The sequence below is a fragment of the Aulonocara stuartgranti genome (genome assembly GCF_965226115.1).
Source record: "Aulonocara stuartgranti genome assembly, chromosome: 1".
NCBI lineage: Eukaryota > Metazoa > Chordata > Actinopteri > Cichliformes > Cichlidae > Aulonocara > Aulonocara stuartgranti.
The window spans coordinates 29,429,111-29,452,406 of record NC_138939.1 but is presented as its reverse complement, the minus strand read 5'-3'; the positions used below and the strand labels follow the sequence as shown (position 1 = coordinate 29,452,406).

Sequence of the window (23,296 nt, the reverse complement as noted above, 5' to 3'; positions counted from 1 at the left end):
ACAGGATTTGAAATGTATAACTTTGTATACTTATGATTCGAAGCCAGCAGATACTTAAAGTTAAATAGCATCTTGTCATTATTGATAGCATATGTAATAATAGTACTGTCATGTAGCCTAAAGGCTACACTTTTGTTAGTCTTTACAAAAATCACCTTTCACTTTGTACGTAAATAACCTGGTGAGCCGTCACGCTGATGTGTTTTATGCCACTAAGTATCCAAGTAACAAAAGAAATAAAATAGTGTGACACTAAGGTTTAGACCTTTCCTTTATCTTTAGGTTAGTCTGGAAAGTTTTATTTATTTATTTTCTTCCAAAAGCAAATTTAGAAATAGCTGTTTCTTGTCCTGCTCTCTGACCTCTGTTGGCTTTGTCGATGTAACTTTTGACCATCGTGATGAGCTCCTGGTCCTTGTTGAAGCGAGCGTAGTGATGTGCATCGTGACCCAAGCCGTCCACAGTCTTCACATCGGCGCCGCTCTTCAGCAGCACCTCCACTGCATCCTTACAGCCGAACTCACAGCCGAGGATCAGCGCGGTCCTGAAGGCGTCAGAGACGGTTTATAATGAAGGCAAAGCTGAATCATCAGAGTGCTTCAAACTGATGGGGATGTACCAGTAACCTGACTGCAGCCAAGGTGTGCAGAAGAGCATTTCTGAACACACAACAGCTCAAACCCTGATGCAGATGGGCTACAGCAGCAGAAGACCACATTGTGTGCGACTCCTGTCAAATCAAATTATCTTAAATTCTGTAACATTCAGAGGGCAGGTTCAGAATTTGGTGTAAACAACATGAACGCATGGATCCATCCTGCCTCATAACAGGGGTTCAGGCTGGTGGTGCCTTCATGAGCTCTTACTACTGCTGTATTTTTCAGTGTTGGATTCTGTTTGCTTCCCTTTTAAAAACAAAACTTTTATTGCCTGTTCAATCTAAACTGGTTTCATGTTAATGTCACAAAAACGCCAGAAGAAATGAGACTTGTTTTAACTTTTCAAACTATATAATCTGTCCAAATCTTGCTTTCCACTTCAATTAAAACTGCTCTAACAGGCCCGCTCGGCAAATTGGAGTGTATCTTACTTGTTTTGTTTGTCCCGGACAGTAATGTCAGCTCCTCGCTCCAGCAACAGCTGACAAATACGGGGATGACACATCTGGGTTGCCAGAATCAGAGGTGTCCTCCCATCCTGAAGAAAGAAAATAAAAAAAACATTCACATTCCTCTACAGATGTGAGTACACTCCTTCATGATCTGATCCACAAAGAGCATTTATGTAAACTAGGTTAACATGACTTTAAATGTAGTTTAAGACCTCCACACAAGGCAAACTCAAGGACTAAACACAAGCACAAAATGGCTTGGGCTTTTTCAGAAAAATACTGCAAAACAAAGAGCAAAAGCAATTCTCACAAAATCGGTGGCATTCACAGCCGCCCCGCTGTCACAGAGAAGTTTGACGCTGGAGGCACAGCCCGCCATGACTGTGGAGAAAAAGAACAGAGCGCTGCAATCATTTCATCTCATTTACCACGGAAAAACAAGCACAGACACTGTTGATGTTGAAAATAGTACCATCAAAGCTATACGCAAACCGCCTTTAAACAAACTGCTGAATTTTATTTTCTATAATGTCTCAAACATCAACATCCATATGCACGCATGCGTCGGCTTTGATTATGGAAAACAGTCAAAGAGAGAAAAGAGTAGAGTTTACTCCAGTACACACATACAGAGTAGAGTGAGTACTTGAATAGAACTCAATTGGGTTGATGCTACAGCAGTTACTATTGTGCTACTGCACAGGGTACCAGCTCTATTTTACCGTAGTACACCTATAATTTAGTAGCAGCAGGATAGTTGTTTACTATAATCTTCTACTGCTGCTGTCAGTACTAGTAGATTATAATAGAATCAGGACTACAGTGGACTAGAATAGAGTTTTAAAATACACTGAGCACTTTATTGCAGTGGAATCAGAGCTGGAACAGAGTGATGTCACCTCAACATTAGATGAGAGAGAGCATACTACTTAAAGCTTTGAACTGAGTCTTTTTTTTCTTAGACCAAAATGCAAAATACACTATATGGACAAAAGTACTGGGCCACCAACACAGGACACCTACAGGAGCTGTTCAGGTATGGGAGCCAATGCCAGAAACTCAGCAGAATGTCAGTGTGCATCAGCACTCAGTGGTCGGACACAGACATGGCTGAGATGCTGTGTTTCCCAAACACTTGCACTTTGCAATAATGCTACTGATTTATGATAGTGGTATATCTAGGAGGGAAGACATTTCATGAGATACAATAGTGGCATCCTATTACAGCACCAGGCTCGAATTCAGTGAGCTCTTTAGAATTACTCATACTATCACAAATGTATGCAAAGGCCAAATTTTACCTGAATTCAAACATTGAAAGGTGTGGGCCAATACATCTGTCCATATAGTGTACAGTGCTTAACCGCCCATGGATGGTTTATACCACAGCTACCATAAATTAACAGTACTTGTAAATGCCAAAATAACTTTTTTAATGTTCCTAGAAGTGTTAATACATCACTATGTGCAAATTCTTAAAATATAATCATCGTTGTTATATAACTTAAAAATTTGTGGTTTTAGAAAAAATAAGAAAAAAATAGTAAAGTGCATTATTTTTTTTAAATTAAGCAATCATTCCTGAACAGAAAACTTGGTTTTAGTGGTTGCTGGCTCAAATTTGGATATAAAAATTCAGTTAACTGAATTCTTTAATTTTTAGAGATTTCTAAATTATTTGTGCTTCCTTCTTTTCATGACAGGCGGTCAGCACTGTATGTTGCTCTACAAGTCTGCAGGGATTGGACAGCGGGTGGTGTCCAGAGTTCAAACTCAAAATGCCAAACTGGCTTTTAATGTTTGTAGTACCCCATGCTGAAATCGACTCCCCTTGGATCTCAGATATATCGGCTGTAACCTCTTTCACGCCACTTTTTATTATTCTTTGTATTCTTCTTTTGGTTTTATGGTGCATTACTTTTCAGTCTGTTATTTTATCATTTTCTTGAAATTTACAATATTTGTAAAGTCCTTGGAACTACAAATGTTAATGAATTGCTGTGTGAAATAACTTTTCCCTGCCTTGCCGTAGAATAGTCTTACCAGCATCATGTAGAGCCGTTCTTCCTTGCAGGTCCACATTTCCAACTGGAGAGTTGTGCTGTTAAAAACAAAGATAAACTCAGATAAAGAAAATGTAGAAACTGTTACACAGCGTGTATCAAAACAAATAAAGAATATGACTTATTGTCAATATAAAAAGGTAAACTCACACTTTACATTACAGGTTCGTTAGCACAGACCTGTTTCAGTGTATTATAGTATAATGACACAGAGCCAGGCAGAAGCTGTAATCTGATTCAAATAACAAAGAAATGACCCCTTAACAATTCTGTTTGGTCATTACTAACATGCACTGTAACTATGTAGGGACACAAAGTGTTTTCAGTGGAGTACAGACACTCAGGTTCTCTTATGCCAGTCTACTTGTCCAGCAGTGGTTTAATTAGGTTTCCTTGTTGCAGGTGTGTAAAACAGGAGCACCCTAAATATCATGTATTTCCAGCAGCTGGCAGTGAAAACTAAAAGGCAGAAGAAGGAAGGTCATATTAGGATAAGTGGTGCTGTGCTCAAATGCTTGTGAAATCTACACACAGCCCACTCCACTGACTGGGCTCCAGTGATTGTAGTGCTGTGGTGATGAGGGCTGCAGGACTCTATGCTAACAGGAGCCTGATGTTGCTGGGTAAGCTTGACAGTACGATCTGTCCCCCACTATAAAAACTCCACTCTCTCTAGCAACAAGGGCCAAAAATTAGCAGCATGCTCAAATGACATAGTGAAGAGGGGGCGTAGAACAGCAATGGGAGCTGAAGGTAGCGCATTGGAGGTGGGATATCCTATACCGTGATGGTTTGGGCTGACGGAGGGAGACAGTAGCTGTGGTGGGCATCCAGCTGCTATGTCTGGTGTGATGACGGCACTAAGAATGGATGGCAGGTTTGCAGGAGGGTAGGCTTGTCAACAGCTCTGACAACCCCCTGCCAACAGCCACAACCTCCATTAGATCATTGCCATGCCAGATATGAGGGGGGCATGAGGGGGAAGGGACGCAAGACAATGAGAGCACAATGTTGCAGAGAGACAGCCGCCTTATTGTAAACACATAAATCCTCCAGAGGGCCACGGTGACTCAACAAGCACTACTGTTGACCGATATGGAGTGGCCTCAGCAGCCACAGCTGTTTGGCAAAAAGAATTTAATGGGGCTGAGAGGGAATCTCCTCTGACTGACCAGTGACTGTGAAACTGTACCAAATAAAAAGGTAGTATGTCATTTCATTTTGGCATACGTTTTCTAACAATGACAGCTGCGCTTTACCTGCAGGAGTTTCTGCACACACAGAGAGTGTCCATTTCTCGAAGCTAGATGGAGAGCACTTTTACCTGAAAGAGACAAAAGCAATTTCAAAACAACAACAAAAAAAAGTTAATTTACAACCCACGATTTGCATGTATGCATATTTAGAGAAACACGCCACAACATGCAATTACCCCATCTGATGCACATACTACAAGTGTTTACAGTACATGTGTCGTTTAATCTGTTTAGAGGACTTCAAATGATGTTAGATTAATTCATTATATTAAATAGAAATGCAATATTTCTGTAAATACAGCATACAGATTTGTTTCAGTCAAACTAGATTATGAAGTAATTTCATTGTTGCTATAATAGCAGTTGTAATTTTAGTATTAAAACCTTTGTTACGCCCTTTATAGGGATGGGATTGCCGTTTTCTTCAGTCTGTGGAAAGTAACAGCATGATGTCATTTGTTCTTCAAAGTATTTAGCATTACCACTCTTTTGAAGGTTGCATACTCTTTGCCTTAGTCGCTCGGCAGTGAGAACTGCTGTCACCAGTGGATAAAATTTATGACGGTCTGCTCAGGTCCAAGCAACATATACTCACAGCTGCAGAAATATATTGCGCCTTTAAGGGTCTGTGAGTGTGCATGCTAAATGGTTCTGAGCTATGAAGGTGATCATGCTCTTTTTCCAGTTTCCATAGCGCTTTTTACATTTCATAGAGCGTTTGCAGACAAGTCAGTGTCTTCTATCCAAACTCTGAGTGACTGCTACGATCTGCTAGCAATCAAAGCAATCACGCACAAGGCTTTTGGTGCAACAAACTTACCAGCGGCGTCACTCGCAGTCACATCAACATTGTGTCCCAGGATGAGATTGAGGACTTCTAAGTGTCCTCGTGTTGCAGCCAAATGAAACCTGGAAAACAAGAGAGAGATGGAGATTAATTAAAAATTAATAAATAAGAAATAAAAAAGCCAGAAAAGACTGACAGGGCATGGGTGAGAGGTATGTAGCAGAGAGCAGAGAGCACAGAGTTGAGAAGGGCAAGTGAAAACGTGATAGGGTGTAAAGAGACAGGGGAGAGGGTAAAACTGAGAGACAAGAGAGGGGCTGCAAACTGATGCCTGGCTCCAAGCTATCAGCAGGATCAGCATTCTCAAAACATAACGAGAGCCCTCAGGGTTTGTGAGGTCTAAGTGACAACTAGGAGCGACACAAACTTGCTTATTTTGCAGAAAAAAAAACGTGTCTACCGACAAAAAATGTTGAATGCATGGTAATAGCTAATAGTTAATAGACATGAATAGTAAGCTTATTGATATCTACAGCATCAATCAAGTGTTGTGACTGGGATACCCAAGCCAAATTATCAAATCTATCGACCAATGAGAACCATGTGACTCGACTGAACATACTCAGTGCAAGTTGGAGCGAAAGTGTTTAATGCACGATTGCTACACAGTGCACATATTCCCTCGTTAATTGCCTACTTAGTTAAGCCGTTTCCCACTGCACGTGTTTGCCAACATGTATTTAATCATCACCTTCAACTGGAAACGTTCCAGCTGCGCTTGTCCAATGTAACCCACAGCAGCACTGCTGCTAGTCTCCATGCAAGACTGCGGAGCACTTGTGTGTAAGCTAATCTCTGTCTGACACCCACCCGGACACATGAGCCCGTTCATACACTAACCCCAAGTTATCTGCCAAGGAGACAGCTCGGCTGTCACCTCAACGCTGGCGTGGGTATTAAAAGCAGTGTTGATGACCAGGAGATGCTGATCTTCTGTGGAGCAGTGGCGTCTTGGGCTCTCCAGGCCAAACAGCAGACGGGAAGCAGAGTAAAGCTATCCAAGTGGGGTGATACCCCTCACTAAGTTCATAACCTACATCACTTTCCATAAGGGAACTCAAAGAATGCTTTGAAATAAAGTTAAAGGTACATAAGTGCAATTAATTGAGTGCATTTCCCCATGACTTTGAAGAATAGAGAGCGATGACTGTCTTGACAGCAAATATAACTCAAAGCCAAAATGGCCAAGCCTGAAAATCTGGCATTTCCTGTCTCTACAATAATAAAATAAAGGCAAAAATGCCAAAAATCCATCTTAAATAAAGTATGATATTCAACAAATGCAAAGGACTGATGCTATAAATACATGGAGACCTCAGTGAAATGGTTAGACAAGATTTTTTTTTGGAGACTAATGGCTCTGGCTTTAACAGAGCACATTACATTTTCACATCTGCTCCTTGGGGAGCTTTCAGGTTGTCAGTCTACTGGATATGGCTGCTATTTTTAAAAGAGTCCACTTGTTTCTGTTTTCTATCAAACCCTAGTATGACGCTAGCTGAACCATGTGTGACAAAGTGCGTCTCTGAGGATACAACAGTCCATGTTCATATCTTACATTTAGCTCCCTCTTATCTGAAAGTGAATATTGGTATGTGTGCACAAAAACATGCTGCTCTACTCGTTTCTGTAAAGCTCTGTCAATCACTGCTGCGCTTAGTTTTAAGAAAGTCCACTAATGCCAGTGGTAAGTCACAAAATCCATCGTATCAAAATGAGAAGGTCAACGTCGTTGCCTGGTAGCCAGACAAGGAGAACATTGCAATACATTTGATATATAACAAAGAGAATGGCAGCGACTGCTTAGTGTTACTTCCTGTAAATCTATCATCAAGTTGGCCTCAAGATCACACACACACACGAAATTCAGATCTTACAATAGTTAGATTAAAAAAACAAAAAAAGCACCCCCCAAAAGCACTTGAGCACAAAATTAGCTATTCACTCAGTGCCAGGATTGTGCTGGAGGTTTAGCTGACTGACTGTCTTTAGTGGTATGCTCATGCTGTCATGAGAACTACTTTTGCTACTAGGCCCTTGTCTGCACAGAATGAGCGTTAGTGATGGGTGGGCTTACCACGCTGAGATCCAGCTAAAGCCACAGCAGAGATGCAAACTGTTTACTCAGCTGGAAGGTGCGATAGAAACACTTAGGGCTGAATTCATTAGCTCTACACAACGAGGCTAATCCAGGGCACACCAAATGATATATTGGGGGTAACAGCTTGTAATTAGTTTCCCCTCAGAGGTCCATGATTATAAGGAATCACCATTCAACATTCCTTTGTGGGCTTTTGCAAAGGCCAGAATACCATATGCACATGTGTGCGTGTCTGTGTGTGTGTGGCCCAGTGAACTATAAGTGGCCTGGCTGAGTTGCGGTTCACTTTTGTTTTGGTTAGACGTGGCAAAATCGTGACCTCTTCCGGCCCCCCCTCGAATATTCATTCATTTTACAGTTAACTGGTTCTGATCCACAGGGGAACAGCGAATGATAAGCATGACTGTGTTTGGAAACAACAACCTCTGCAGGCTGTGGTTCTGGATTTAGTTCTGACAAATTCTAGCACCTTATTATGAGACCAGGCATTTATCAGGATGTGTGTATAATTGTGTTTATTCGCATGCATGTGCACATCGGTCTATGCGGTGGTGCCACAAGAGAATTTCACACACTGCTGAAAATACTCTGCACCTTTGCAGTCTGGGATCTGGAGCTCCAGAGTTTTATGGTTTAAAAAAGGCTTTGTCAAAATAAACGCGCAGCACGGGCCAGAGACGAGTGACTCATTCATATATCTAGGATTAAACCGAGGGCGCCTGCCCGCCCGAAAAACTGGTGTCAGAATCTGTTTAAATTTAGGAAGAAAACAGAGCACCTCATTTAAAAAAAAACAAAAAAAAAAAAACAAAACAGGTCAATGTATTGTTTTTCAAGGCTGAACCATTTTTAATAATAGCACTACATTAAAGGTCTGTCTGGGAGATGTGTTCATATCTGTGGTTTTGGATGGCTGAGATGCAACATCAGAGAATTCCTCATACACATTTCAGACTGACCTATTTTCCTTCTATTTCTTACTGCCCTGTTAACACTGCAGGGTGCATATCGAGTTAGTAGGGAAAAAAAACAACAACCTCTGAATATATCAGGTTCTCACTTAAAACATGCTCCTCCTCCAAGATGTCAAGAAATCGTGGTAATGGCCTGCAGCAGGGCCTAAATGTATTACTTGGTGTTGCAAGCATCACAGTGGATCTAATCTTAATTTGCAGAGAGTCATTTCCTGTAGGGACTACATAAACCACCTCCGGACAATGTGGTCAAGCCTCGTGTCCACGGACATTCTTTACACCAGCTCCCACACTGACCTCCGGTCAAAGGGAAACTAAAAGGGAAATTTCTGGATATAAAAAAATGGAGACAGTATCATGTACTGCACTCGTTTCATTTTGTTGTGTTTATATTTGTGGAGGTTCATGCAGGGGTAACGTGGTGCTTATTTAAGACGTTCTGGAGCGAGAGTGACCTAATTGTGAAGGAATCTTAGAGAAGCTTTATCTGGAAAAAAAGGTCAGGAATGTCACGCGGTGGGGAGGTCACCACAATGTTTGGAATTGCTGTTGCTGGTTTTAGATTTACAAATCTTTGCCAATCCATGCTGGACTCAAACAAACACAAACGTTTCAGTGATTTCTGATCTGTACACTGTCATCTCACTGTACTACACTTCGTGTGGTACGCGTGTGTGCTGCTGAAGCTCAAAGCTCTGACTATACATGTCAACATACTGCACATGGATGCATGTGTGTCTGCATGCGCCTGTGTTTACTTACGCAGAGCGTCCTTCCACGTCAAGCTTAGTGGGGATGATGCCCTTCTTGTTGAGAACAGCAGACACCTTGTCCACCTCGCCACGCTCCACTGCCTTCATCAGCCGATCATCATACTTGTTCCAGTCTGTGTTCTGTCAATGATGATAGCAAACTATCAGACATTTCTAACCAAACAGTTATGTATTTCACCAAGGCTGTACTTAGTTTAACAGCTGAGAGTAATAGCTATAATTTGGTCCCCAGGAGTTTTAGCTGACTACCAAACGCAAGCCGGGCACGAACACACATAGAACAAAGTCCATTTCTGAGTCATTTTTCCTTTTCTGCTATAATAACAGACAAGAATAGACCTTAATGTGCCAGGAATTTAAAACGCTTCATGAGTTGTTGCTACAAAGCAAGGAAACAGTACTCTTAAACCTCCTGATAAGAATGTGGCTCTTTACACTGAAAGTCAAAATAAAGACAAAGCAAAAACAAGCAAGTGCAAATTTTAATCATAACCAAGATTCAAAACAGGCGATGTGTACACAGAGAGCTGATCTAAGAGTTCTGCCACTGCACTGCTGCTTCTGTAAAGCACAGCTTTCGGCTACATTCACACTGTTCATGAAATCAGAGCTCCAATAACGGTGGTGACAAGGTAAAATTATTGGCAATGAATACCTACAAAGTGCACGGAGGTGCATTTCAGCCAGCGGCTCATCTTGGGTGAGTGGAGCTGGTCCTTGCACCGTGCTACTGAAAAAGTTGCCACTTTTCTGGTTTACAAAAGCAAAACTAGAGAAAAACAGTACAAAAATCCCCCCAGTCTCTCAGTGCACTCAACCAGTGAGTGCAACAACAAAAAAGAAAGGATGAGAAGACAGAAGGGTGAGAGTCTGTAATGCAGAGGAGGTCCTCTTATGGGAGGTTTAACCTCAGGAATCTTTCTCACTTGCGGCAAAAAAGTTCATTTCGCAAGATTTTTCTAAGCATTCCTCTGTTGCTCATGAGCGCTTCCGGCAAGTTCATCACTGCACAGCAGTTTAGTTGATCGTTAAAGGGAGGAGAAGGAGGAGTGATTGAGGAGAAAAGAACAGAGGTGGAGAAGCAGTAGGGCCAGCCCTGCCAGCCCTGGGACCTGCCCTGGCTGGCAACTGCAACTCCTCCTCTGGTGGGGGAAGTCAGCTCAGCCTGGCTACCGTTCACCTCCCTCAAGTGCCGTCGCCTCCTTTCCTCAACTCAGTCTCCCTTTCTTCTGGTACTCTTCCTGCTGTTTTCTGTCTGAAAAAACAAACTCAACGCTCTTTCTTGTCGAGTAGTAATGAAGGGTTTCTCTCGCTGCCTCTTCTCTTCTCTATCAGTGGTCTCCAGCTTCTTCACCCCACCAAATGGCAAGGTCAGTCAGGCTCAGTGGGGTAAATATGTGAACTCTCACAGGTTTAAAATATCACCCCCTCCCTGGTAAACAGCAGCGGTGCAGACAGCCCTGCAGACTGGTTACCTCTTTATTTTTTGACCCTCCAACCTTTCTGTAGTGACTGATAGGAAGACAGTGGCTAAGAATACATTCTGGACATGCCTCCAGCATGAGTAATGGCTTTAATGTCCATCAGCACTGCCAGCATGCGACAAGGCCAGCCAAAAAGACCGTGCTTACATCGACACCCCCCCACACACACACACACCATGCTCTCTGCTTGCCTCCCATCTGAAAATATTAATGTCAGAGGGGGATTATGGTTTGCACATTTTGAAGTGGTCTTGGCACTGACCCTCAAAGGATACTACGGGGTAAAAGCTGCTGTTAACCCATCCATCTAAACGGGGTGGTGTGGCTCCAAAGCCCCGTGATCCTTGCAGTGCGGCAGCAGGGTTAGACGACAGCCTTTTTACAACCGTCTGTGACTGCAACCACTCCAAAACCTGCATCTATATTGCCTCCTCGCTTTCACTGATACACTTTAAAAGCACAACTTTAACTTACTGAGTAAAACATCACAGAAAAAAAGAAGTTTTTTTAAAAAAAAAAAGGGGGACACACAGACATCAATCTATGGTGAGGAAGACAGGATACAAGGAGACCCGTTTAATTTACACACTACATCAGCTCCTCATGTTACTGCCCGCTGCCAGACTGGCGTTAACAGAGCAACACTGATATCCACAAACATGCAGAAAGACCTCCTCCGCATGACATGTCGTATCATAAGGAGTAGGTGTCAACTTACGAAAGCTGCTCGCCCTCGCATGGAGACAAAGCCGCCAAAATGGCACCTAGCCATCACATACGTCGGTCACGTAAATATCTCACACTGCTTTGCTGCTGTGTGTATTTGTTTGGGAATCTGTTTATGTACTAGTTAATATTAGGGCTGTTAGCAAGCAAGAGGTGCCACCGCAGTAGTCCCTGTCTTTCAAGGGGAGCTGATCGACATATAATAACTTGATGTTGTGAGGAGAAATAGATCATCTGTGCTTGTTGTTGTAACGTATGTGACTTAAACTATCTGCAAACTGAACAGAACAGCAAACGGGAAACTAAGAAAAGTTTTCCAGATATGATTCCCACTTTCTTGAGCAGTCAAAGGTTTTAAACGTGAATGAGTTTCCTTTACGAGCTAAAGGATGATGATTGCAACAGATGACAATATCTAGTTACATTTAATGACGCCAACATGATATCAATGTATCTTCCTGTTTTACTTTCATATCTCAAATTGTACATTGCTGACACATATTTACCAGGATCAGGGGAAATACTCCCTATACTTTAACAGAACAAAAAAAGTAATGTTTTGGCTAATTTAGAGATATCGCACTTTTGTTTATAGCAGTCTGAGCACTGTTTGAAGTAAATGCAGCAGAGTCATCCAACTAAATTACCGATAGTCAGAAAATCACCAGTTATTTTCTTGAGGATAAAAGCTTCACGTGGGAGTTTCCCTCCAGGACTAATCCATTGCTTTTGCCAGTGAGATAAAACAATCTACCCACAAAGAACTGCATGTTCTGGAAACACCTCTGCTTTTCCATGACACTGGACCTGCCCTGAATGCTAGGTCATCTTTGAAATGACCTGGCATTTACTTGACATTTATTGAAATTAACGGGTTGCAAACAAGCTGTTTGGATGACCGCATGACTAATCTGACATCCGAGGAGCAGCTTGAATGGCGTCTGTGATTCATTTTAAATTGCTTAATCGCAGTTGTGTGGAAAAGAGTTAGGACCTTTTTCTTCAGTACTAAATAATAAACAGTTGTATCCTTTAAATACTCTCCTCCCTAAAGTTTGACGTTTTGAAGGGGAAACTCCTACAAATAAATATGCAGTAAGACCAGCTGCAGAAATAACTGAGTCCATGGCTTTACATCAGCGGTCCCCAACCTTTTTTGCGCCACGGACCGATTTATGTCCAACAATATTTAAGGTGTCGCGGATAAATACAACAAAATAAAACCAGTACCGATACCAAAAAAAAGAAGATTTATTAATAACACACTGGAAAAGACCCAGGGAAACAGAGTTAACGATAAAAAAAAAAATAACATAAACCCTGAAAACCATAAATTTCACAGCCTCAACTCTCGCAGCCCAGGGGTTGGGGACCGCTGCTTTACATGATTACATTTTCCCCGCACCTCTTTTGTAAATCCTGACAGTAGTGGTTCTTTGAATCTACTACATAAAGCAGCAGATTGAGGTTTATCTATAGATTCTTTGAGCTTGAGATCCCATCCCAGGGGCCTTAACACAGGGTGAGACCTTGTCTTATTGTTTCACCTGAAACCTCTGATAATGACCCACAACCTTTTTCACACCTTGGCTCATGCGAGGGGGGTACACGTTTGCAAACTACTGCTGTCGAATTTATACATGCAGACATGCCAACACATTGCCATCAGTCTATGTCAGTGAGCACAACTCGAAGAGACTCAACTGGCTGCCAGCTGGTTCTGTTAAATGTGAATTTCTGTGCAGACAGCAGCAGATATGCTCATTTATCACTCCTGTATTATAGGAAACAGACTGGATGCAACTGCCATAGGCTGACTGTAAAAAAAAAAAAAGTCCAGCTTTGGATCATTTTGGATCGGACCAACATCCCAACATCCCATTTATCCAAATATTGAATAAATGTATTCCTAATTGGTACCCAAAGCCATGTCATTTAGTAAAAAAAGTGGTCATGTTTATCTGCTGGGCTGAATATCTACACCATTAAAAAGCCCATCCACACACATGACTTGAACACTTGTGATACTGTAATCTCCACAAAGGCAGGGCTCATTAGCATTGCTGTAACTGGAGCCACAGTGAGACTTCAAGAGATGTACACAGAAGTTAAAAAAATTATCTCTGTAATTTTTTTAATTAGTCCTGAACAGAAAACCTTAATAGGCATGGAGCAGCCAGCTTTACAGTGTCTGTATTAAACCTGCATACAAGACGTTACTGACTCAATATTCTGCTAAAGCTTCTATTTTAACACAGTGACCTCGAGGACAAGATGTCACCTGACATTGGATCAGACAGGTTAGACCGTTCTACCTGTCTGCACAAATTATTCTGGCTGCCTGGTAATATGCCACTTAGAGACTCTCGCCATCTTCAGCTCAGATGTTCAGTCACTTCTCCAACACCTCGGTTTCCTGCCTCTCTCAGCTGCTGGCGAGACTAATAGGTCTCCAATATCCTCACAGATGAAATCACCAGCAAGAAATATCTAAGCGGTCATCTGATAAGAGACTGAAGTCAGGATCACAACATAAAGCTTTACACCAATATGGTAAGTGATAGTTGTGTCCAACGTCAAACTGCAGTTACAGATCTAGTTTTATGATATCCACTACGGGGATCCTCTTGATTATAAAAGTCATCTGCGAAGACACAGACATTAAGCCATGAAATATAACCCTTTGACAATTTATAGGAAATGTGTCTCTGTAAATACAGGCAGAATCTTTTTCCCATTTAGAGCTTTATCTCAAGCTTCAGATTTTCAGAAGTCTTCAGAAGTCAGACGTGTAATGCAGCACATGGGTGAACTCAATGGATGCATTGATCTTCCTCACAGGGGTTCATGTGAGCTCAAATGGAGAAATGTTCCAAAATTCATCTGAAGCTAAACTGAGGCTTCAGAATAAGATATAATAATGCAGTCGAAATGTAGCTTAAAGAGGACACGAGTAAGAGTTTAGAGACATATACACTCACTGGCTGCTTTGTTACATAAACCTGTTCAACTCTGCATTAATGCAAATATCTAAATCAGCCAATCAAACTCGGTGCATTTAGGCATACAGAGATGGTCAAGATGACTATCTTAAGGTCATAAAGAGCATCAGAATAGAGCAGATGTTTGAAGTGACTCTGAAAATGGCATGGTTGTTTTTGCCAGAGGATTTTTCAGAAATTGCTGATCTACTGGGATTTTCCCACACAGCCATCTCTAGGGTTTACAGAGAATGGTCTGAAGAAGAGAAAATATTCAGCGAACCACAGTTTTCTGCAGGAAAATGCCTTGCTGATGCCAGAGGTCAGAGGAGAAAGGCCAGACTCCTTCAAGTTAATAGAAAGGCAACAGTAACTCAAATAACCACGGAGGCATGCAGAAGAGACTGTGCTGTATCATACCCTCTGTGACAATACTGTATGCATTTTTATGTGATATAAAAATGTCAAGTTGTGATATCATTCATTTACGTTCCCTGCTGTGTGTAACAGTGAGACTAGCCCAGGCATGTCAGAGCATAAGAGCTGCGTGTCAACCTCCAATGATGATCTAGTACCTATATATGAAGTTTCTTATAAAACCTCCAACAAAGTGCAACTTTTGCAAAATATACAAGCAAACAGCTCCAGCTGTTTGCTTGTATATTTTGTGGAAAAGACACACCGCTGAGTGCAAACAGTCTGTGAATTAAGAGGTGCTAGCAGCCGTAGATGTGCAGCCCAAATGACTCCACTGAGGAAGATACAACATCCCAGGTAGTTTTTTAGCTTTACTATATGACATTCTTGAGCATATCCTGATGAGGTACAAGGTTGTGATACTTTAGGTCTTGTTAAAGTGAAGTATTGGGAATTATTTTCACATACAATTTCCAAGGAAAACACTACATAGGCTACTTTTGTGCTTATATTTGACTTAATCTTGCTCTGCTGCTGTACTGCTGGAACCTTGTTTCAATAGAGTCACATTTCAATCTAGGAAGTATATCATCAGTGACAGTAGCTCAGTTGAAAAATCCTGTTCATTAACGTACACTTCCGAATGCTGCTGCCTGCAAACATCAACAAAATGTTCTGGGGGGGTTTTCCCTTTATCATCAGAAATATTGTGTTCACAAATATTCTTGATATATTGTGATATAATTATAAGATTATACTGCTCACCCCTAACACACACCAAACATTGAAGCAGGGAGTCTACAGCAGCAGAAGACCACACTGGGTTACTTGTCAGCTAAGAACAAGAACTGAGGCTACAATTTGCACAAACTCACTAATAATTGGGCAAAAGCAGACTGGAAAACTGTTGCATGGTCTGATGAGCCTCGAGGTCTGCCACAGCATTTGGATGGTACAGTCAGAATTTGGAGTAAACGACACAAAAGCACAAATCCATCCAGCTTTGTATAAACAGTTGGTGATGGTGGAGTGGGGAATATTTTCTTGACACACTTTAAGTTTTTAACCAGCCACCATCAGTTCAACAACATCCACCGGCAACTGGCAGCATATTTGCAGCTCTGTGTGTGAGCTGTGCATTTTTGTTTGAAACCTTAAGAGGACCTTACAAGCCCCTGCAACCTCATAGAGAATAAACAAGTAAGAATAACATAGGCTAAATGGTGCGTACTGGTCCAATCAATCGGACAACAACCACTAGAGCATGCTTTGAATTTTGCTTTACATAGCAAAACTGAGAAAATGATGCACTGCTGCATTTCTTTGATATTTAAGATAAACACACGTTACAGTAACTAAATGACATGTGTTCAAACAAAGTAGAGCTTCCTGAAGATGATGACCAATATATTGCATGACTAACATAAAATCTGTACTTTTGGTTTAGCAACATGTCCAAACAGGACACCAATCTTCTGCTACTATTTTTATCATTTATCCCTAGAGATACCTGTTTGTGGCATTAAAATAGCTGCATGCTTTGTGAATATCTCAATGACAATTTGATTTATTGGTGCGATATGCTGTGGCAGTTAAAAAGCCAAAACTCTAGCTGGGTCAGTGTAAACGAGACCCTCAAGAGCTTAAATATCAGAAACTGTGCCACAGAAATCTCTCGAAGTGGCACGTAAAAAAACAATGCAGGAACACGGAGCAGTTTTCATGAACAGTCAGGTGAACATGAAGGAAAGATGGGAAATCCTGTTAGTAACTCAGTGGGACACTTTATAATAATCTTCTCTGTTACTGATGAATAGATGCAGCTCTCCGGCATACCTTTTCAGGCATTGCAGTTTGAGGCGGGAGTGTTTTTACACCAGCGCCCATACCATCGCACACATCCCTTTAATCTGTGACCACAGACCTGTGCGTAACGCGGTGAGCTGTGCAACTGTCTGAGCATGTAGGGTGTAACTGAAACCCCTGAGGGCCAGAAACAGAAAGGGTGCAGGAGAGAAAGATTGGGAGTGTGTGAGCCAAACACACAAGGACAGGAGAGGGGTGGAGGTGTGAAAGTGACAAGATGCAGCATGCTTGCAGTCAATCTGTCATTTTGGAACAGGTAAGCTGATGCTTCACAGTAAAAGCCCCTCGCGCATTTGGGCCGACACTGATGGTTCAAGCCAGGTGTCTGGAGAAAACGAGGCACTGGTTGTCGGAATGTATATGAAGCATGTCTGGATAGCTGCTAAGCACAGAGTCATTCGTCCAGGTCTGGATGCATAAGAACAGGCAGAAACGCCCTCTGGTGGTCAGCAGAAAAATAACAAGTCAATGTATATCTGCATGCTCTGACCAAGAGGATAGGTGATAAGCATCAAAAGCATTAATAACACAATGGTAACCTAAAGAGAATCCAAAGCAATTGTATCTTACAAGTAATTCTCCAAATAACAGAAAATGTATTACAGATACAAGTATGTATGAGAAAATTCTAGCAATCATTAGTACAAACTACCATTACGCAGCCAGTGCCAGGTGCTTATATAAGATCACTGTCATGGGTTATTGTTCTCAGCAGCTGTGAATCTATTGAGCATTCAGTGCTCAAGAAACAACAGAAAGTAAAAGGAAATACTGACTTAGATTAAGCACAAATTTACCAACTGCATGAGAATGCAGCCTTTGCACTATGACACACACAAAATGAAACATGATGCCAACTCTGCAGTGACTGTTGAAACAGATCAGGATACAAAAATGTGTGAAGCTCTGAATATCTGTTAGCGTGCAGTAAAGTGAGCTGTTAATCTGCATAAAGTGTGAAGGTTTAAGACACTTACGTAAAGTTAACCATGTGGGAACTAAAATAAAGCCCATACGGTAAAGTGGCTTTCTGGGAGTTTCCTGGTGATCCTCCAAAGATATTCTTACTTGTGCTGCCCAAAATGGAGACTAGTCAACCCAATTATTAGGTCAAACCATTTTAGATGACACTTGACCCAGAGGACAAAACGTTTCCCAGCTATTTTCCCTCAACTTCCGTGACCTGCTGCCAGGCCCGGGATCACCTTCCTCATTCCCTAAACCCAGTGGCCCTTGCCCCTGCCAACTCACCTGGAAAGGCAGTCTAATGACAAACCAGTAAGCCACGTTCTATAAGAAAGTCACTGCCACTTGCCACTGACAATATCCCACCACAACTCTGCAGCTCCAGCTCCATGCAAGAAAAAGAAAGGGTGCAGCCCACCTCACTGCAGTACCAGTGAGGTGGGCTGCTAGTGAGGGAATACTTGGGTCACTAATGCAGAAACACTACAGCAAATTAAAAAAGTATTGACTTCCTTAAAGAGGTAGTATATTTTAAAAATGTTCCTAAAATTTACATTTTCAGCCCCTGAAGGAAAAACACACAGGAGGATCTGTGGGACAGCAGCAGGTTAGTGTTATTTTGCTGAAGGAAGCATTATGAACAAGCAGCACCCGAAGAGCACAAACCTCCACGAGGAAGCTCATTCTCTGGGTAGTATTTAATTTTAAGAGATTTTGTACATACTCATTTTTTTTTGTTATTTGGTATTTTTAAACGTACTTTAAAACATTTGCAGTTCAGTAAAAACAAGTACAAAGAGCAGGCTTTTGTTATTTGCCTTGTATAAACCCATTCTGATATACTTGAAATGATTTAAGTACAATTATTTTTTTATTCTTTTATATTTATATGACTTTAGTACATGGGTCAATAAAAGTGTTATGATATTCAAATTTTTATGTATTTAAATTGTAATAATTTGGTACTCTAATGTACATAACAAAGTCATAATAAAATAATATCTCAAATATCTGATATTTAAAATCCCCGTATACAATTCCCTGAATGGCAAAAGCGCAACAATGGCAGTAAGAAACATTGCTTTAAATCGCTCTATACATCATTATTAACACGTTATTATCACCTTCAGATCAATCAAATGACCTGAGAGGTCAGAGGTCAAATGTGTCATATTTGAAATCTTTACACTGTACTACCTTTATGCTAATAATATAAATCCCACTTAAACTCATTAAGTTGACTTTGGTGGATTTAATCCAAAATTTTAATGGACTGTTAACGCGATCCCACGCCACTCCATCCTTTGTGTAACTGTATGTGTAGAATAGCATAGTAAAAACCACAGGATTCTTTGGTCTCTAATGGCGGTATGTGGTTAAGCAAGAAACGCTTTGGGCATGCTGGTACTTGGGCAGAAATACTATGTTGACACTTGTTTGGTCGGTTCTCTCTCTCTGTCTCTCTCTCACTCCCTCAGTCACTCACTCTCACATGAACACACACACACACAAACTTTGGTGTAAAACTTGAAATACTACAACTGAAATGCACTTACATGTGGTATATTTACTGTAAATACGAGCTCACTAATTTTCCATATATATTATCCGGTTGTTCAGTCTGACGTCACTAGCCGTGTCTGGGTCTAAACTCCGCTGCAGGTCCATATATCAAACGATCACTATGGCATTACTGAGAGTTGAAAAACTGTCTAAAGTCTTTCATCTTTAATAAAATGATCTGTGTTCTGCTCTACCAGGTGTAACAATTGAGTTTAACATCCAGGCATCCATAAAAACGGAATTTATGACATTTAACGGAGTTAGAAGTTAGCAGGAAGTTAGCTCGCTAGCTTCTATCTAAATACAATATAGCATGTCCTGACTGCGGGGTTTTGGAAACAAATTAAAACGTACAGTTCTGTTATCACTTCCAGCATAAATGAAGACAGAAAACTAAACAGCAGTGACGTTTGTAGGGTTACTGAAGTTGGGCTAGCTGGTATATAATGATGTGCTACGTGACCGCCAGCGACACAGCTATGTTAGCATAATATAAACAAGCTAACTTTTTTCCCCACTCGATAAAAGTTAACGTGAGTGTTCTCGGTGGTCAGGAACAAATGTAATCGCATGGCAGGATGCTGTAAAAGGACCAAACTTCAGCCAGGAGAACAACTGAGATAATCCATCCACAATACGAGGTTAGTCATTCATATACTGCTGCATGGGCTGGGCTGTAGTTACATCCTAAGGTTTTAAAAACTGAGCTTAAATAAATGATTAGCGGTAATAAAAGCCGAGGGAGGTCAACAGTGATCACTGACTGTTTTAGGAGCTTTTTGAGATCAAATAGAAGAAAATACATAACATTAAACATGTTAACAACACAAAAGCCATATTAAACGCAGACTACTTTAGGCCCGGAAGTCGGATTCGTCATGTCATCACTTAACAATCGGATTATCATGCAACACACCAAAACATCAGTAAACATACTTCATAAAATCTCCCTAGTCTTGCACCTAAAGACCTCTGACAAACAAAAACAGTAACATAAATGTATGTAACAAAATAATATCCAATAAACAATAATTTAACAATTACTACAATGACTAAAACTATCAGAAAAAATTTAATTCTGGAGAACACCTGACTCATGCCTGTTACAAAGCAGGCACTGGCTTGCCCCTCTGACATTGTCCAATGCACACATATTCTTTCCTATGACCACCTTCTTCCAAGAAAAGTCTATTTCCACATCTCAAAACACAGCAGATGCACATTCACGCCACAAATAGAGCATCAGTTAACTCTGCTGCACCAGGTTTCCATCAACACGCACAAAAACACGCCACCATAAAGAGATATACAGCAAAAGACAGCATGCTCTGTGTGGCAGGTATTAGGGCTGGGCGATATGACCCAAAATTCATATCTCGATATTTTTTAGCTGGATGGCGATATACGATATATATCTTGATATTTACCATAAGGTAAGAACAAAAAGAGAGTTCTTAGTCAAAGCTGTGTCCCAGATGTCACACAGGCACTTTTATTAACATACAGCGTAGATGTACATGAAGAAATTACTCAAAAATAAATTGAGTAAGCCCACCCAAAGTCACCCCCTGTGGGCTGCATGTCGTTAGCGCGGTTAGCTCGTTAACACGTTGACGCCGTCCAGCCCCACGCACGGGGCGATCCGCAGTAACTCGTTAGAGGAGATTTGCCGTGTCCATCTTGTCGTTGCCTGCAGGTGAAACTATGGGGGAGGGGGAATTGTGTTCAGTGAAGGAGAGGCGAGGCCCAGTAACGCTGCATAGAGACAAAAGTGGACAAACGAGAGGCAAACTTACAACTCCACAAGTATAATTATAACGTAACATATACTATATCGATATAAATGATATTGTCACATCTTATATCTCGTATAAAAATATATTGATATTATTAAAAAATTCGATATATCGTCCAGTCCTAGCAGGTATTCCATCTAGTCTATAACCTTTTAGTGGCTGTTGCACAAATAATACATACTGCTTGGTGAATGAACTTCACACATCTTAACAAGGCATTTGTATAATTTTAAAAATAATAAAATGACTGTATAATGTCATAAAAAGCAGACTTGTCTAGATCTCCAGTGACCACCTGTAGCTGAACACAGCAGTGGTGTTGAAGCGAAAGGCACTAATTGGCTGCACCGCTTCGTTTCTCTCACTATCTTGTTTGTTCGTGACGACAAAGGGAACAGTGATTTTTTGAAAAAGTAACAAAACCGTCCAACTATGTTAGTGACTCCACATTTTTCATACGGCAGAGGCACGTATCTAATCTGCAGACAGACAGAAACATACAAACAGAGAGAGCACAGCTTGATAGGGCTTAGTCCGTGCTGCTGAACAGCAGTTTGTCCTTCATCAGCAGAATCTTTGTCCCTCTGTTGCTCAGCATGACTGATTGACTGACTGTGTGTGTGTGTGTGTGTGTGTGTGTGTGTGTGTGTGTGTGTGTGTGTGTACGTACATTCTGACGTCAGCTGAAGCCCACCCAAAGTCAGTCAATAAACTAAGCCCCTTCTCACATGCCAACCTCCCCATCACTGCCCTGACACACACTCACAGTTCATGTTACACATAAACAAACCGACTGAATGCAAAGCTCACACATGACAAACATTGTACAACAACAACAACAATAAAAAGACACATGCACTTAACCACCAGAAACAAATTTATGTTCCCTGGTTGATGCAATACAGGATGAGCTCTCTGCTCCAAGTAAGCAGTGGGAGGGAGCACAGCATGGGAACGCCGATGGGTAACACTGCTGGGATGACCTCACAGCCGCTCTTATGGAGCCAGACGTTAATCCTGAAACAACAGATCACTGTGTTGCCACTGACTATACAGCCGATACAACATCCAGCCTAAAGCAAACATGCGATGAGTCTGTTTCACAGTTTGTCTCCTTTGGTCAACGCAGTCAATTACTATTACTGTTAATGGGGGAATAAGACGGGGCTTTGATGTCTTGTGCACTGGTACATAAATATTCCTCATAAAATAATACTAAGAGGCAGCATGTCTGAATAAATTACCCAGCACAGCACTATTCCAACCGCGCACAGCTATAGCAAAATGGAAAATTAAAAACAACAAAACACTAGGTCCTGATTACTGGTATGAGAGCTTCATAATGAAGCAAAGCCTGCTATCTAACAGGCAAGCATACACAGCATTTAGTCAGACAGGCACTCCTCATGAGATTTAAACAGCCTTACAGTCTGACCAAGGATTAGCTCAAATGAAACACTCAGTCCATCCAAACTGAACCCCAAAAAGTAAACACCACACACACTGTGAAAATTAAGCAGGGTGGATAAGAGGATTTTAATCAAATCTCGCCCCCTCCAGCAGAGGTTAAGAACGCCTGCTGGGTGTCTCCAAGTTGCAGCCTAAACTTGATAAAGGAGCTTCATAAGTAGGTAGTTTAAGAACGCTCAGTGGGTAGAAAGAAATTCCTGGGGGGTTTAGGAGGCTGTAAAACATACAAGCTCCCCACAAAGGCAACAGTTTATCAGTACAAATAAACAGACATCTCATCTTCCTCTAACACAGCCGTTTAGAAAAGCAGGGTTCTGTTTCAGCAAGCATTTTGTCTCTACGTGAACAAAGTCTAATATGTACTAAAAAGCTGGACCTGGCTTAGTGACAGGCATGTTATAAATTCTCTGTTTATTTGTCCTGCCTTGCAGACCGAGGCACAGCCAGACAAAACACGCACTTGCAGACAGAATATACTTCACTTCCCTCAATGCCCCGCAATGCACTCTGCAGAGGGTAAAAACACAGCAGCAGATCTTTACAGAGATCGCCAAGGAGTGACAGTAACCGCAGGCTTGACAAACCTCAGCATGTGACACCAGGCAGGTGGGAAAAAAGAGCAAATTTGGTTTCACACAGGCTCAATTCTAATGAGTAATTAGCCGGTACCATTTCTGAAAAGGTCAGTACCAAGATACTAAGATAAGTGCCTAGACTTAAAAGCAGCTGCGGGTAACAAATAATCCTTCCACAGCATCTTTGAAACCACGAGGGTTTTATTAAGACAGCTCTTTGATAGATCATGTTGACTCAAGGCTTTCCTTTAGTCACCCTGGCTTGAGCTACACGAAAAGTGCGTGGCTGTTTAAAAAAAAAAAAAAAAAAGCATACTCTCAATTTAT

At 41.4% G+C, this 23,296-nt stretch overlaps 1 protein-coding gene across 1 annotated transcript in view; it reads right to left on the bottom strand.

Annotated features, from left to right (window-relative positions):
* uacab (uveal autoantigen with coiled-coil domains and ankyrin repeats b) overlaps positions 1-23,296 on the bottom strand; it is a 40,460-nt gene that overhangs the window by 9,696 nt on the left and 7,468 nt on the right. The window contains exons 2-8 of the mRNA XM_082540849.1: positions 9,115-9,245; positions 5,251-5,339; positions 4,434-4,498; positions 3,155-3,212; positions 1,422-1,492; positions 1,091-1,197; positions 363-544 (exon numbers count right to left, since the gene is read on the bottom strand). Of these exons, the coding sequence (XP_082396975.1) occupies positions 363-544; positions 1,091-1,197; positions 1,422-1,492; positions 3,155-3,212; positions 4,434-4,498; positions 5,251-5,339; positions 9,115-9,245 (703 nt within the window). The remainder of the gene's footprint in view (positions 1-362; positions 545-1,090; positions 1,198-1,421; positions 1,493-3,154; positions 3,213-4,433; positions 4,499-5,250; positions 5,340-9,114; positions 9,246-23,296) is intronic.